Consider the following 17,478-nt stretch of genomic DNA (forward strand, 5'->3'; position numbering starts at 1 on the left):
TCTTCTACAACTACAGTTGTGACAATTGCAATTAATTCTGCTAACAATTACTCATAATTGAATCATAAAGTTCTATCACCATCATCCCCCATCCCCTTTCATCAGATCCATCTGGGAAAGAGGAAAACTGTTAAGTGGGGATTCTACCTTATTCTCCTTGTTCTGAAACTAAGAACACTCATGAAAGCTTCTAAACCAGTCACTTCATGCCTTAGCACCCCATTTTGACAGCCAAATTGTTAAGTTGACCGTCCCTATCAACCCAGTGCACTAAGAAAAGAAGCTTGATCTTGGATGTGAAGAATCCTTCTATTTTGGTTGGATTTTTGATAAACTGCCTTCATAAGCAAAGATCCAGTTCATCAAACTGTAAAAATTTATATTTTCCCATAGTACAGGTTTGATTGTTTTTAAATATAGTGAAGGTAATGTAAACAATAATGAGGATAAGTTCAACTTTATGTAATTTTTATTTTAATGGACAATGGAAACCAATGAACAATTATAAAGACTTTACAATCTGTATGATAATCTACTATAAATAATATCGCCCCAATTTCTCCGATAGCTTTAAAAACATTAAAAGTTGCATTAAAATTTTCTATTTTTTCACAGATGAGGAGCTTTTCTCTGGAATGTATATAGATTTCATGGGGACAGATGCTGCTATTTTTCGAAGTTTAACTAAGAGAAATGCAGTCAGAACTGATCAGCACAATTCCAAATGGCTAAGTGGTACGGCAATATTTTCTGCAATGTTTTTAAAGCACCATGGTTTGAACTAATTTATCTAATTCCATAGTAGAAGCTATTTAACACATGAAAATACAAGATTTGTCATTGTTAATGATAATTCTATATGTTATGATTTATAATACTTATGATAAGTAAATAATTTAAATAGCCCATAATTCCTATTTTAACTATTTATTTTATTAATTTCATACATGAATGAGTAAAAGTGAGTGGTATTCATCTTAACAAGCATCAGTATGAAAGAAAAGGAATGTAACATATTTTCCAATAATTTAATCATAAGACATTGCATTTAAATATGCATTTTACTATACTTAACTGCTTAAATAGTGTAATAATGACAAATGTAAAAAGTACCCTACGTTTTTGGTGTTTAGATAAAATGAATATATTGGTGATATTTAGAAACTCCTATTTGTGTTTCTTTATTTATTCTATAGATTATAAAACTAGTACATATTACTTTACCATAATTTTACTAATACTTACTGGAAATCATGGATATGATAACTTTATTATCAGTGTTCAGTTGTTTCCAATTTTTAGGGTCACGTGGAATTCACCGCAAGAAGGATGCTTATTTGAGCTTACTTTATGATTCCAATCAGTTGCTATAGTTTAAGAGGAGGAAGAAACTACTAAGGCATTTTCTAGTTCACCTTGGGGAAAGATTCTAACCGATGCCAAATTTGGCATTTCACTTAACCACACAGCTAAGCATGAATCTCACCATATTTAAGCATCTTATTTTATTGATAGGCCAGTACAAGAAAGCACTGATTGTCCATTTATTACTTTAAATTATTACTCCAGTATGTCTGGAAATAGATTACTGTAAAAGTTGTTTTGTTCTTGAAATAAGGAAACCCTCTATTTCTTCAAACGATGGAACTTTTTTTCCTGTGAAAAGTTTCCCCTTCATTTCATAGGCTGTATCATTAGAAGATGTATTTTTCAGATCTTGGAGTACCAGTTCCTCATTCTGCTTCAGTGAGTTTGAATTTATATGCACTAGACTGAAAACCACACTTTAAAAACAAACATTTTTCCCCCACCAGATTCCATGGGTAATCACTGCCAGAAAAGCTTTTTGATTTTTTTAAAACTCATCAATGCACAAAGAATTTTTGCAATTTCTGCCTTTCCAGAATATATTGCAGACAGAGATAAATAGTTTAAGCTATTATACTATAGCTATACTTTGTGGTACTTGACATTCCAAATGTGATATGTCAAATGAATAGAATTGATGCTCTTAGATGTCTGCCTATGAAGATTGCATTGCTCTTCTGCAGCGTAGATGGAGAAAGCATGTGCCTGTGGTCTGCTTGGTTGACCTGTAGATGCATGTTCAATCCGAGTATGTATAGTCTGAATATTTTTTTCACAGAACCTATGTTTGTGGACGCACACGTCATCCCAGATGGCACTGATCCTAATGATGCTAAGGTGTACTTCTTCTTCAAAGAGAAACTGACAGACAACAGCAGAAGCACTAAACAGATTCACTCCATGATTGCTAGAATATGCCCTGTAAGTCCTATATGGTTGGAATTTAATGATAGACTTAGCAATTCCAGTGCTTGACTACTAACTGAAAGGTAGACTGTTTGAACCACAAGCTGTTACATGAGAGGAAGATATGGTCATCTGCTTCTATAAATATTTACAATGTTGGAAACCCTCTGCACAGTTCTATTCTCTCCTATGATGTCACTATGGATTGGATTTGAAACTGTGGCAGACATATTTTTTATCTATTGTTCAATCACATTCACCACAAAAGATAAGCATTTTCTATTTTAATCAAATAAAATTCAAGGTCATATTTTTATTGGTTGTTAAAAATATATATAGTTTGAAAATTTTTTGTTTATTTTTCATTCATTACATTGGTATTAAAATGAATAGCTGAAATGTATATTTACCTAAAGAAACAAAATAAATTTTGTTTATTAAATATAAATTTCAATAAAAGACAATTAGTGAGGAACTATTAAAAATAGTGGAAATTAAGAAATGGTTTATTAAAATACAGTTTTGATTATAATAATTATAAATGGAAGTTCAAATACCAAAAAAACAACAAGTCATCATGTTTTCCCATATTGGAGTTATATAGCTCATCCTTGTTCATTTAGAGTTAACATCATGTATGCAAAAGTATTTCTTAAAGCATTTAATATTCTAAATATTTTATCTTTAAATATTGTATTGCACCACTAACTGTGAAGGCCAGCTACTGCTCAACCACTTCATAAAAGGCAGGAGAAAGGAGGAAAGCTTGGAGGCACCATTTTTTTAAAATCAAAATTATTTTATCCAAAGAATAATTTGTTAAGAAGCTTAATCCCATTTTTTAGGCCCACCAGAGAAATAAGTATATGAACGCATTTGGTTTAGAAATACTGAGGATTAACTGATAATCCAGAGAAATACTGGGGACCATTTGGCTTAAGGACTAACTCACTCTCCTTATAACGGTAGAATTTGCAAATAGAATTTGATGTATACCAGGGAGCTTCAATATGTCAATAGAAAAATTTCATTTTTCCCTTAACTTTTGATGCCCCCTTATGCAGCAATTTATGTTCATATTGTAAATGATGAATTATCAACAGAAGCAAATTAATACATATATTGTACGTAATGATGTTTTAGTATTTTGATTATATTGTTGTTAAGTGTCATTTAAGCGTTTCCAACTCATAGTGACCCTGTTTAGGGTTTTTGAGGAGTGGCTGGTGGGACCAGGGCTCATCCTATAGTGCTACATCAGGACTCCATTTCCAGTGAACATTATTATAGTTAGAAACCTTTAGGACATCTATTTATGAAATTCATTTGAGACATTTCCACCTGATACCATAGTAGAAGACAATGATATTATAACCCTAGCTGTTTCATGAAATGATACTAAAACAGTATTGGTTCTAATTCATAGTAACCCTCTATAGGGTTTCCGAGGCTGTAAATCTTTATGGGTGCAAAAAGCCTTATCTTTCTCCCGAGTGGTGTCTGGTGGTTTGAACTGCCAACCCTTGTGGTTAGCCACCAGTGCTTATCCTACAGAAACACCAGAGCTCTTAAATATTAATTGTCATTATTGTACAGATGTGGGGATCAACATTGTTATCTTCCAGCAGTATTGCAAATGACTTAAGTGATAAAGGTTTCATTTGAATTTTTAATGGTCAAATATTGATTTGGTCAATTTGATTTCAGAATGACACTGGTGGACTGCGTAGCCTTGTCAATAAGTGGACCACGTTTTTGAAAGCGAGACTAGTGTGTTCAGTAATGGATGAAGATGGTCCAGAAACACATTTTGATGAACTTGGTATGTAATTTGAGACTGAAAAATATATTTTGAAAACTAGTAGGTAAGTTTTATATTATTCAATAAACTGTCAGAAGATGTATTTTCTCTGCATATTTTCAGCATAAATAATGTGCTAATCTGAATTAATGATCTCTTCATAAATTTTCATTAAGTATTTTTATTTGTTTAGCTGTTAAGTACACTGCTGAAACATGTAGTTCATTGAATTCACCATGATATATGAACATGAGTGTGTGTGTGTGCATGTGAGAGAGAGACAGAGATGTTAATAAAATTTATAGAACAGCAATGATATGCTTGGAAAGAGATGAGACTTCCGTAAAGTTTTATAGTCTCAGAAACTCTATACAGGTTCGCTAGAAGTTGGCATCAGCTCCACCACACAACTGCCCACCATCAATGATATGCTTGGACTTTTATAGATGAATGTGTATTTCATCTATCTTGCTGTTGTTGTTGTTAAGCACCATGGAATCATAGCGACCCTGTATAAGGTGTCCAGAGAGCTATTAGTGGGATTAAATCACTGAACTTGTGGTTAGTAGTACAGTGCTTATCCTACAGAACCACACCAGGAGTTCTCATCTGTATTAGAATACCTAGTATTCTGATTTGAAATCAGTTTGTATGACAATATAGCTATATATTTTTCTATTGCACCTAATGGGCAAAATAGAAGTTACGTGGAAAATGTCAGACTAAAAATTAGGAGACTTGTGCCCCTGTCTTAGTCCTGCTTTGGTAATCCTGGGATAAGTATTTGCATGAAACAAGAATGTTTTTCTTTTCCAAGTCAAATAAGGCTAAACAGTGTGATTCTTTCCAAAAAAGGAATCGTTCTCTTTTCAATCAGAAAATAACTTGTTACACTTCAGTATTATATTTACAAAATAACACTTACAAATGACTTTTTTCTTTGCCTTAATGCATGAAAATGTAAAACACTGATTATTCTCAGATCTTGGGGTAGGAGATAAGCAATAAAAATATGTTGTTGTTGTTATGTGCTAGTGAGTCATCTCTAATGCCTAGTCATCCTGTATAGGATTTATGAGGAGCAGCTTGGCTGGTTTGAACCACCAAATTTACAGTTAGCAGTCCAATGCTTTTAACAGTTATAAAAACTGAGATAGGTAGTTGGTCTCCTCATACATCATCATGTTTTCTTTATTAGTTTTTTTTTAGGAAATAGTTCTAAATAATCATCATTTTGTAACATACCATCTTGCTGAAAGGAGCAAGTAGCAACCCTGTGCACAACATAAGGAAACACTGTCTGGTCCTGCACCATACTCACAATTGTTGTTACATTTGAGCCCAGTGTCCTACCACAGTGTCAATCAATTTCTTTTGGGGTCTTCCTCTTATTCCCTGACTCTCCAGGGACTTGTCCCTCCTAATATGTGCAAAGTATGGTAGACGAAGTCTCACCATCCTGGTTTCTACGGAGCATTATGGCTGTACTTCTTCCAGCACAGATTTGGTCTTCTGGCAGCAGTCCAGTGTACTGTCAATATTCTTCGCCAACACCATACCTCAAATGTACCAATTCTTTCATGGTCGTCATGTCATAATCTACCATTATTTGTCCAAAGTCAGTTGCAAGTAGGTTTATGCTACAATGACTTAGAATGGTTCCATCTTTCCTGTTGTTTAGGTAAAGGTAAGCATTGTAGGCCTTTGTTGACATATGGAAAGTCTATTGTTGTTATGTGCTCTTGAATCGGTTCTGACTCATAGTGACACTTTATAGGGTTTCCAAGGAGTGGCTGATGGCTTTGAACCACAGACTTGAAGTTAACAGTCCAATGTTTATTCTACACCAGAACTCCATGGAAAAGCTGGTTGTTGCTGTTAAGTGCAGTTGAGTCAGCTCAGGCTCATAATGACCATGTACAGGGTTTCTGATGCTTTGAATCTTCTCAGGAGCAGAAAGCCTCATCTTTACCCTCAGAGCAGTTGGCAGGCTCAAACAGCTGGCTTTCTGGTTCACAGTCCACTGCTTATCGTATGGAGCCGCTGTGCTCATGTGGAAAGGCTAATGGTTACGATTTTACTACTTGGTGATGGTAGTTATGTGCTGTGGAGATGGTTCCAACTCATAGCGACCCTGTACAGGGTTTCCGAGGCTGCAAATCTTTACGGGAGCAGAAAGCCTCATCTTTCTCCCTTTCTCCCATGGAACAGCTGGTGGTTTCAAACTGCTGACTTTGCGGTTTGGAGCTCGATTCGTAACCACTATGCAACCGGAGCTCCTTATTTAAGAAATTTCAATTTCATCATTAATTTTTTAATAACACAGCTTCTTTTGTATTCATCTGGAATCTCATTTGCAATACAAGCATGGCCTTCATGATAGAAATTATGCTAGAGATCATATGACATTTTGCAAAACCAATAACTTATTCATTGTAAATACAATTTTTCAACAACATAAGAGGAGACAATATGCATAGACTCAACAGATGGAACACACAAGAATGAAACTGACTACATCTGTGGAATCCTGATGTAGCGCTGTAGGATAAGCATTGGACCATAAGGTCAGTTTGAACTAGAAGGTTGATTGTTCAAATTCAACAGCCACTCTTTGGAAGTCCAGGGATGCTATGAACCAGAACCAACTCGATGGCACTTAACAACAACCTGGGAAGAGACAATGGAAAAGTTCAATATCATCAGCCAAATCAATAGCTGGCTGACTGAAACAGATGATCAGTTGCCCAGATGCAAGTACAGGCTTAAACTTAAGAAAATTAAGACAAGCCCATGAGAGACAAAATATATTTTCAAGACTTTGAATACATCCCCCCTGCATTTAGAGACCACCTCAGAACAGACTTGATGTATTAGATGCTTATGACTAAGGACCAGAAGAGTGTGGGATGATGCCAAGAACATCATACATGAAGATAGATAGCAAAAGGTCAGTATAAAGACAGGAAAGAAAGAGAAGACCAAAGCAGATGTCAGAAGAGACTCTGAAACTTGTTTGCGAGCCTAGAGAAGCTAAAGTGACAGAAGAAAAGGATATAAAAGAACTGAACAGAAAATTTCAAAGGGCAACATGAGAAGACAGAGTCAAGTCTTAAAATGAAATGTGGAGTTAGAAAACCAAAAGGGAAGAGCACATTCAGCATTTATCAAGCTAAAAGAATTGAAGGGAAAATTCAAGCCTCAGACTTCAATATTGATGGATTCCATGGGTGCTGTGGGCTAATGCGTCAGACTGCAAAATCATATGAACTGCAAGTTGGTGGTTCAAAGCTCACCAGCTGCTCCATGGTAACCCTATACAGGGTCACTATGTTTTGGAATCGACTCAACAGCACTTAACAATAACAACATGGACAAAATATTAAATGATTCAAGAAGCATCAATAGAAGATGGAAGTAATACATATTCATTGTACCAAAAAAAAAAAAAAAAAAAGGTACTTAATCATTTAAAGAGGTAACATATGATCAGAAGTCAATGGTATTGGATGAAGAAGTTCAAGCTGCACTGAAGGCATGGGCAAAAAAAATTAGCTCCAGGAATTCATAAAATATAAACAGAAATGTTTCAACCAACAGCTACAGTGCTTAATGCACTCATTCATTTATTTCCATAAATTTGGTAAACAACTCCCTGGTCAACCAATTGGAAGAGATCCACATTTGTGCCCATTCCATTCAATGACCCACCAGACTGGAAATTATTAAACAAGGTCATTAATGCCATGTGCAAGTAAAATTTTGCTGAAGATAACTGAAAAACAATTACAGCACTGCATCAAAAGGAAGCTGCCAGAAATTCAATCCAGATTCAGAAGAGGATGTGGATCATGAGATGTAAAATGGATCTTGTTTAAAAGCAGTGAATAACAGAAAAAATGTTTACCTTTGCTTTATTGACTGTGCAAAGGCTTTTGACTTTGTAGATCATGACAAACTGTGGACACTATTATAAAGAAGGGTTATTCCAGAACACTTAATTGTGCTCCTGAGGCAGTCATTCAGACAGAAAAAGGGTTGCTGAAGTGTTTTAAAATCAAGAAAGGTGTGTGCCAGGGTTGTATGCTTTAACCATATTTATTTGCTGAGCAAATAATCTGAGAAGCTAGATATTCTGAAGAAAAATGTGACTTCAGGATTGGGGGAAGATTCATTAACATCCTGTAATACACAGAAGATAAAACTGGCTGGAAGTGAAGAGGACTTGAGATACTTACCGATGAAGATCAAAGAGTGCAGCACCTCAATGTAAAGAAAAGAAAAAAATCCTTACAACTAGATCAATAAATAACATCATGACAGTCAGTGCTTAGAGAAGCAGCAGTTAAGAAATCAATGGATTTATTGGATTAGACAAGTCTGCTACAAAAGACCACTTTAAAGTACTAAAGATAAAAAATGTCAGCGGAAGACTAACATGCCCCTGACCCAAGCCGTGGTATCTTCACTCACCTTGTATACATATGAAAGTTGGACAATGACTAAGGAAGATCCTAGAAGAACGGATGCATCTGAATTAATGTGTTGCTGAAGAATATTAAAACATACTGTGGACTGACAAAAGAACAGGAAAATCTTTCTCGAAAGAAATGCCGTCAGAATATTTCTTAGATACAAGGATGGTGATATTTTGTCAATCATTTTTTGGACATGTTGTCAGGAGAGATCAGTCCCTAGAGAAGGACATCATGTGTTCTAAAGTGGAGGATCGATGAAAACCAGGTAGACTCCCAACAAGACTGACAAAGTGGCAGCAGCAATGGCCTCAGATATGACAAGAGTTGTGAGATGATGGTGTTTCATTCTGTTGTGCATGGAATTGCTATGACTTGGCACTGACTGGATGGGACCTAAGAGCAACAAGCATGGTTCCCATATGGTTACTGATTATTCATCACTATCCTTTTTGTTGTTGCTGTTGATAGTCCTGTCTTGGTTTTTACTCAAAAAAAAAAAAAAATCTGTGTAGGGGTTCTGAGATTATAAATCTTTGCAGGATTGGAAAGCCTCATCTTTTCTCCTATGGACTTGAACCACTGACCTACAAAGCCAGGGTGCTCCCAGTATATAACTTTAGTGTCTGTAATATTTCATTTACTTTACTTTTTATTTACTATGTACCTTTTCCAAATTATATAATGAAACTGCCGAAGTATCTTTTCAAATACCATTTTCCGTATTTGATTTTTTTTCCTTAGGGTGCAAGTTACTATTTAGGAACTTAAATAATATTTTCCCTTTTATAGAGGATGTATTTCTGCTGGAAACGGATAATCCAAGGACTACATTAGTTTATGGCATTTTTACAACATCAAGGTAATTATTAAACTACTACATTTTATGAATTAAGCAGTTTACTTTATTGAACATTAGTAATTATTGAAAATTCCTTTTTTCTATTCAGTTTTTAAGTTCATATAATATTTATGATTTACATACTCAGCTTTATTTGCTTTCGCTTGATTACCAAAATATACTTAAGTTTCACTAACCTTTCAAGAGATTTATATAGAGTATTTTTAGTGATTATGTAATAATTTTCTTAAGGAACTAAAAATATGAATTAGATTGTAGGAATAAAGAATATAGGATATTTTATATGAAGGACATATTTAGAATACTGCTAATTCAAATAGAAAATAATACCAACGGGCTTTAAAATACTGTAGAAAAATGCCATGATCTTTGAAACCCCTTTTTATGATATTTCTGTTAAAAGTGTTTGCTGCTCTGGTGCTGTCTAAAGGGATAACTGTTTAGAAACTAACAAAACAGTGAGTTTACAAGTTCCATATGCCAATGTTTCATACCTGATAAAAGTTTGATGTCTTCTAGTTTCCATTGACAATCCCAATTACCATGTACTTGGAGAAAATTCACTTTATTCTCACCCTACACATATCCTTCTCTAAAAAAATTGCATCTGGAATATTAACTATGAATTCAGCATAATATTATAGTAGTGCGTTGGTCAATTTAGAATTACCATAAAATAGAAATCTAAACATTTTAGCATTTAGTTTGAAGAAGGATGTTATAATTGCAAACTGCAATGAAAAATTCAAAGGAAATTAATAAGGATTTTGATTATATGTTGTGTTTAGATTTGTCCCAAAACATATTTAAAAAGTTTTCTTCAGTATGTATTTAACTCTTATTCTAACAGAATTTGCTCCAATTCACAAAGAAGTAAACAAATTAAAAATGTCCAAATTCCAGGTAATGTTGATTTCCATAAAAATAAGTTTTTAAATTTATTTTTATACCAGCACACTCGCAATAATATTGAAAATATTTAAATGGTTATTTCTAGTTATGCGAATTATTGATACTATAACTTTTTTTTATGGCAATGAGATAACTATTCCCATTGTCTCTATGTATTGGTCATCTAATAAGAGAGAAGTTTGTGAATCAAAATGGTGGCTTCAGTTGATCTGGTTTCTAGTTAGGATTCAAACAATTTAAATAAGAACTTGACTAAAGGTAGTTTAAAAAATCTTTGTATGGACTCTCATTTTTTTAATTTTCTATAATTAAGAAGGTAAATTCTTAGAAAATGATAATTTAGACTTTTCCAACTAGTAACTATGTTAACATGTGAGAATTGTTGTTTTTGTTGTTATTAAATGCCATGGAGTTGGTTCTGACCCATAGTGACCCATAGGATTTCCGAAGAGCAACTGGTGAACTTGAACCACTGACCTTGCAGTTCAAACTGACTTTGCATTGTAGCGCATTAGCCCACAGCACATGTGAGAATACTTACATTAACATATTCAGTACAAAGAGATATGGTGGGTGTCCTCTTATGCAGGATATTCATTTTATCATGATTTGAAATTCAAATTTAGTTACTTAATATAATCACAAATTATTTCATTGTTGTGGCTAAATAAACCAGTTAGAGGCTTTAAGATATGGTTAGAGAAACTCTTCAGTGATTAGTAACTACCTACTGCCTCAATGAATAAATTAAATATTTTAATGTCTTATGTGTCAAGGTCTTACTTAAAACTGTTGGAAATTTTTCCAGCTCTGCCTGTGTGTATCATAGTATTCAGTTTTTCTAAAACGAATCTTATCAACTTTCTATTACAATGTTTGGCATCTATTTTTTTGTAAATGATATTCAAGTATAGGAAATTAACATAATTTATCTTCTTCTGTTTTCTACTGTCAGTTCAGTGTTTAAAGGATCAGCCGTTTGTGTGTATCATTTATCTGATATTCAGACTGTGTTTAATGGACCTTTTGCCCACAAAGAAGGGCCCAATCATCAGCTGATTTCCTATCAGGGCAGAATTCCATATCCTCGCCCAGGAACTGTAAGTATTCAAGAAAGTTTCCTGTTTATTTTACTGTTATAAAAACTATGATTTAAAATAACATTAACATCATGCAACTATAGGCTTACTGGTATACTCATCATAATATTTTAGCTCAAGGGTCCCCGATTAAGGCTTTTAATAATATGTCATTTATGTTATAGTTCAAGCCATGGTGTGGTGCTCTAGGATAAACACTGTACTGCTAACCTAAAGCTTGGGGGTTCAGTCCCACCATCCACTCCTCAAAAGCCTTGTTCAAGGTCAATAGAAATCAGAAACAACTTAATGGCTCTTAACAACAATAGCATATTATAATTCACACTATTTTTCTAATTGTTATTGCTAACTAAATTTTATTTAGATTTAGAGGCATTTTAAGTCAGAAGAGACAGATATTTCCTTAATTTGTTAGACTATGAATTATAGTTTGGAATTAATTTTTAGATGCCAGCATAAGAATGTGAATACTAGTTTCTAGAATCAAAAGACCAAGATGGTTCCATGGAGTCCAGCCTTATTTCCACTGAAGTGATCCCATGTGTCACAAGGTAGAATTGTAACATGGGGTTTTCTTGGCCATATACTTACAAAAGCAGGTGGTCTAGACTTCCTTCTGCAGGATGGCTTGAACTGCCAACATTTAGATCAGCAGCTGAGCTCAAACCATCATTAGACATCTTTGTATAAAGATATTTATTTTGCCTTAATGAAATAAAATCATGTGGGGAAAATTTAGAAATTCTATGTGGATATTCTTGATGGATATTTGTAGTTAAAAATAAAACACTATATTTTTTAAAAGAAGTACAATACTTAGTATATATGAGCAAATAATTGCAACAAAAACGTTATATATAAATTAAATGCTCATAATTTATAAAATAATACACAATTAGAACTAGTATTCTTTAGAAAGGTGTAAATCATAAACTGCAGTGAGCAATTCAAAGGAAAATGATAGGGATATTGATTATATATTAGATGATACTTGAGCAAATGGAAGTTGCCTGAAGTAGAATTCTTGTTTTTGAGGCATGTAGATACATTTATGCCATGTAATTTTGATACTACTGCACTGTAGGTTAATGTGCTGGACTGCATTTTCAGTTTGAACTGCAAGATCAACAGGCTCTCCAGTTGCTCCTTGGAAACCCTACTATACAGGGTCGCTATGAGTCAGAACCAATTTGACAGCATTTAACAACAGTAACATCAACAACCAGGTGATATTGGGACTCTTAGTGTGGCGCTGTAGGATCAGCACTGTACTGAGAAACACAAGGTCATTAGTTCAAACCGTGTAAAGGGTCGTTATAAGTCAAAACTGACTTGACGACACTCAACAAGAAGCTATTTGAAAACTATGTTTGCAGATAAAGTTACATATCAACCTAGCACCTTGGAATTGGATTTGTTTCTAGATTCTAATGATAACATTCTTCTTATATTTTCAGTTGTCCTAGTATGATGATTCCTTTATGTATATTGATTAGTTTTTTTCTCTGTCAAAGGTATACAAAACACTAATTGAGAGAAGTTGTTGCACAATTGTCTGTAAAGAGGAGTATAATGTTCTTATATCTCTGCCTGTCACAGAATAGAGTGGAACATATAAAATATGGTGGTTGTTTTTGTTGTATACATTTGAGTTCACTCTGATTCATAGGGACTATCTATGACAGAGTAGAACAGCCCCGTAGTGTTTCCCAGACTGTAATCTTTACCAGAATACTTAATTGTGCTGATGGGGAACATGTACATAGACTATGGTTGGAACAAGGAGACACTGAATGGCTTAAAATTAGGAAAAATGTGTGCCAGAGTTGTATTCTTTCACCATACTTATTCAATCTGTACACTGAGCAAATAATCCAAGAAACTGGATTATGAGGAACAAGATGGCATCTGGATTGACAGGAGACTCATTAAAAACTGAGATATGCAGATGATACAACCTTGTTGCTGAAAGTGAGGCAGATTTGAAATACTTACTGATAAAGATTGAATATCATAACCTTCAGTATGAGTTGCATCTCAATGTAAAGAAGACAAAAATCTTCACCATTAGACCAATAAATAACATCATGATAAATGGAGAAAAGATTGAAGTTGCCAAAGACTTCATTTTGCTTGGATCCACTATCAGCACTCATGGAAGCAGAAGTCATAAAACTAAAATAGCCCATGTAATGCATTAGGCAAATCTGATGCACATGACCTCTTTAAAGTGTTGAAGAGCACAGATATCAGTTTGAGGATTAAGATGCACCTGACCCAAGTCATGATAGTTTCAGTAGCTTCATATGCATATGAAAGTTGGACAGTGAACAAGAAAGATCATAGAAGAATTGTTGCGTCTGAGTTATGGTGTTAGAGAAGAATATTAAAAGTACCGTGGACTGCTAGAAGAATAAACAAATCTGTGTTAGAAGCACAGCCAGAATGCTCCATGGAAGCCAGGATGGCCAGACTTTGTCTATCATTCTTTGGACATGTTATCAGGAGGGACCCATTCCTGGAGAAGGACATCATGCTTGGTAAAGTGGAGGTCAGCAAAAAAGACGAAGACTCCCATGAGATGGATTAGTACAGTGGCAACAGCGATGGGTTCAAGATTAACAACTATTGTGAGAATGGTCCATGACAAGGTAGTGTTTTGATCTCTTGTCTGTAGGCTCACAAGAAGTCAGATCTAACAACAACAACAATAATCTTTACTGAGTCCTGGTTTGGCACTGCAGGATAAGCACTGAACTACTAACCTAAAGATCCACAGTTCAAATTCACCAGCTGCTCCTTGGAGACCCTATACAGGGTTACTATGAGTCAGACCCAACTCGAGGTACTTAAAAAGAAGCAACAACAAATCTTTAAGGAAACCAATTCTTTGTCTTTTCTCTGACACAGCTACTGGGTGGGTTCAACCAAGGCTTTGAACTGATTTGCATTTGTTTAGTCATGACTAACACAGTGACTCTAGCACAGATCCAACTTTGTAAAATGTGGATATATCAAAACTATCACTGGGACTGGAAGAGTTGCAGGTCAGAGTCCTGGAATGGCAAACTCAGAAGAGGAGTAGAGAGCCTTTTCATGAGCCTGATGTGAGTGAATGGATTAATACCTGGACTGTGAAGACCAAGACTCATTTAAACATTTAGCCATCATCTTTGAGCTGGGCACTGGTGTTTTCCACTCTGTCAGTGAAGACATTTGGTTGCTATGCATTGTGCACACTCTTCCTAAGAGGGAGATTAGATTTCCATTCTGATTACTGGTTCGGTACTCGCACTTTACAGTTCTGTTTTGGTTTCACTTCATTGGCACTAAGAAGAACCAGTTCAAAGTTCTCATTGGAACCACTGACCTTTCCATCAGCAGCCAAAATTTTAACTACTACATTGCCAGGGATCCTTATAAAATATAGTGGAAACAAGTAATGATTTTGTGAAAAATTTAAAGATAGCTAGGAACATACTTATTTTAACAAATTGAAGCACTTTGCATTTAAATTTAAAATTCTTTGTCAATATTCTTTTAGATAACTATCTCATTGCTGATTCAATTTAGCTTTTTTGTTAGCATTAAAGTTAATTTGCAATATATTGTTTATTCCTTATTTTCTCACCATCTTATATAATACTGTTGTTTTATATAAGTTTTTTTAAACTTTTTATTGTGACTTGAATGAAACTTTATAATGTAGATCATCAGTTTTACATTCAACAAATCACACATTTCATTTCATTACAATGACTGCAATCCCCGTCCATGTAATATCAGTTAGTCCACTTTCTCCTTTGATTCCTGCTTTCATTCAACCTTGTCTTCCAACCCTTCTGAGTTTGTCCTTGGGTAAATACTGCCCTTTTGGTCTTGAATGGTTGACCATTCCATGCTGTACGTACCTCACTGGTGTTACTGTCCCTCCTTTATGCCTATGTACTGTTTGCCTAAAAACTGAGGGTGAATTCAGTTCCAAATCTGGAAGGTATCTAAGGCACATTGTCTCCAGTTCCTCCAGTCTCTTTCTGACCAGTAAACCTGGTGTGTTTCTTATAATTTTAAATTTTGGTCCACATTTTCTCCCACACTATCCAGGGCCTTTTAATGTAATCCTTATCAGAATAGTCGGTAGTGGGAGTGGAACCCATTTAAGTCTTGTCTTAGTAGACTAATGTTCACATGTTCTATTAGTCCAATGGGCTAATTGATTCCAAGTGTATTCAATTTTCCTCACTCTTCTTTCCTACACACAGGGCAATTAAAAAAAAAATAGGAAAAATAATTTGCTAAGCCTTTAAAGAACCTACTTTTTACTTATACAATTAAAGGGGTTGAGTTTTCTGACTAGGAAGTTCAAGGCTTAATCATGAATATTAATTTTATATATTACCATGAACTTTCAATTAACTTTGGAAGGATTATCAGAATTACCACTTATCTATAAGAGCATTTAATTTTAAAAAGCCATAATTAATCATGACTGGCAAGAAAATCCTATCATATGAATCTTTAAAATTATCTATCTTTGATGGTGTTAGCTTAGCAGAAGATGGACCAAACATTTAATTACTTTGCATACAAAGAAAATTAAGTCAACAAATATAGTCAATTTAGGGACTTAAGGAATGTTGGATTAAAAAGCAACGATGGCGTTAGAGAAGGGAGAATGGAAGAGATTTAGTAACTTGCAACTTCCACTATGACCAAAGGCTTTCATTATTTCATTCATTGTATATCATGACTTTCAGATACTAATCATACATTCCACAGGTAAGTTATATTTGGGGCAATTATTGCTATTTGTAATGACCTAGTCATAGTTGTGATAGCATGTACATTTATCATTGATTCTGATTTGTATAGGATAAATTATAGTCTTTATAGCAGCAAAATTCTGTTTGTCCCCAAATAAAACCTTAAGAGAAACCCCTGAGAGAAATAAATAAAACAAATTAAGGAGACTGCTAAGCCCATGGACAAGCCACAGATGTCTAGAGTCGAAAGTGAAGCATCCAGCTGATATGAAGAGAGGGGAGGTGCACAAGAACACCCGTACTTGCAGATAGTACCCCTTTGACCTAGCTACACTGGCTTGATGGTCAGAACTCGAATAGAGGAAGATAAAGAAATTTGATAAAGGAAACAAGTGAAAATTGCTATGGGTTGATGAACTTGACCTATACTTATAGCTGTAGTAGCTCAAAATACCAACTGAGAGGGAAGAAGTTCCACATCAAGGATCAAACATATCCCTTCTGTACACAGGATTGATAGGGATGGGCAACTTAGATATTGGCTGCCTAAAATGGAGGGCAATAAAGGCATGAAGTGACTGGCTTACAAATTTTCAAGAGGGAGTTTAGTTTCAGAATGTGGGAGAAGGTAGAATCCACACTGAATAGTTTTCCTCTTGTCTAGACAGGACTAGTGAAAAGAGATGGGGATAAGATTCTTATAATTCAATAGTGAGTAATTGTTATCATGATTAATTGCAATAGTCACTTTGTAAAGGTAGAAGTTTTGTAACAAAAGGGGGTAGTAGTTAAACTTACATTCCAGGAACAGAGGACCCTAAGACCATCAAGGGAGAAGAGCATGAGCAGAATGTGGAACCTTGTCCAGAGAAGCAGAGACACCATAGATGGAGGCAGAAATGATGGCATGGAGAGATAGAGCAGCTGAGGACTCTAGAGGCATGGAAAGAGAAAGGCTGTGTGCTGGCGGCCAGTAGGCAGGCTTGCAGAATGTGTCCTTAGGGTTTTATTAATGATTAGATATTTGTGAGTGTCTTTGTATACATTAAAAAACAAAACAGAAAAGAGAAAAAAAAAAAAAAAGCAGATCGAGACTTGGAGTCCTAGTGTGGTGCTGTTGAATAAGCACTTGACTGTTAACCACAAGGTCAGCAGTTCAAACCAACCAGTTGCTCCTTGGAAACCCTATACAGGGTCATTATGAGTCAGAGCTGACTCAACAGCACTTAACAACAACAACAGCAACTGTGGTTAAATCAGGATTTAAGACCTCAAAGCCTTATTATGCAGC

The 17,478-nt window shown here is 34.9% G+C and overlaps 1 protein-coding gene across 1 annotated transcript in view; it reads left to right on the forward strand.

The window, feature by feature from the left end:
* The window catches only part of SEMA3C (sema domain, immunoglobulin domain (Ig), short basic domain, secreted, (semaphorin) 3C), a 210,478-nt gene that overhangs the window by 138,535 nt on the left and 54,465 nt on the right, over window positions 1-17,478 (forward strand). The window contains exons 6-10 of the mRNA XM_006834345.1: window positions 616-735; window positions 2,147-2,289; window positions 3,982-4,096; window positions 9,343-9,412; window positions 11,280-11,424. Coding sequence (XP_006834408.1) covers window positions 616-735; window positions 2,147-2,289; window positions 3,982-4,096; window positions 9,343-9,412; window positions 11,280-11,424 — 593 coding nt within the window. The remainder of the gene's footprint in view (window positions 1-615; window positions 736-2,146; window positions 2,290-3,981; window positions 4,097-9,342; window positions 9,413-11,279; window positions 11,425-17,478) is intronic.

Source organism: Chrysochloris asiatica, unplaced genomic scaffold (assembly GCF_000296735.1).
Source record: "Chrysochloris asiatica unplaced genomic scaffold, ChrAsi1.0 scaffold00010, whole genome shotgun sequence".
Lineage (NCBI taxonomy): Eukaryota > Metazoa > Chordata > Mammalia > Afrosoricida > Chrysochloridae > Chrysochloris > Chrysochloris asiatica.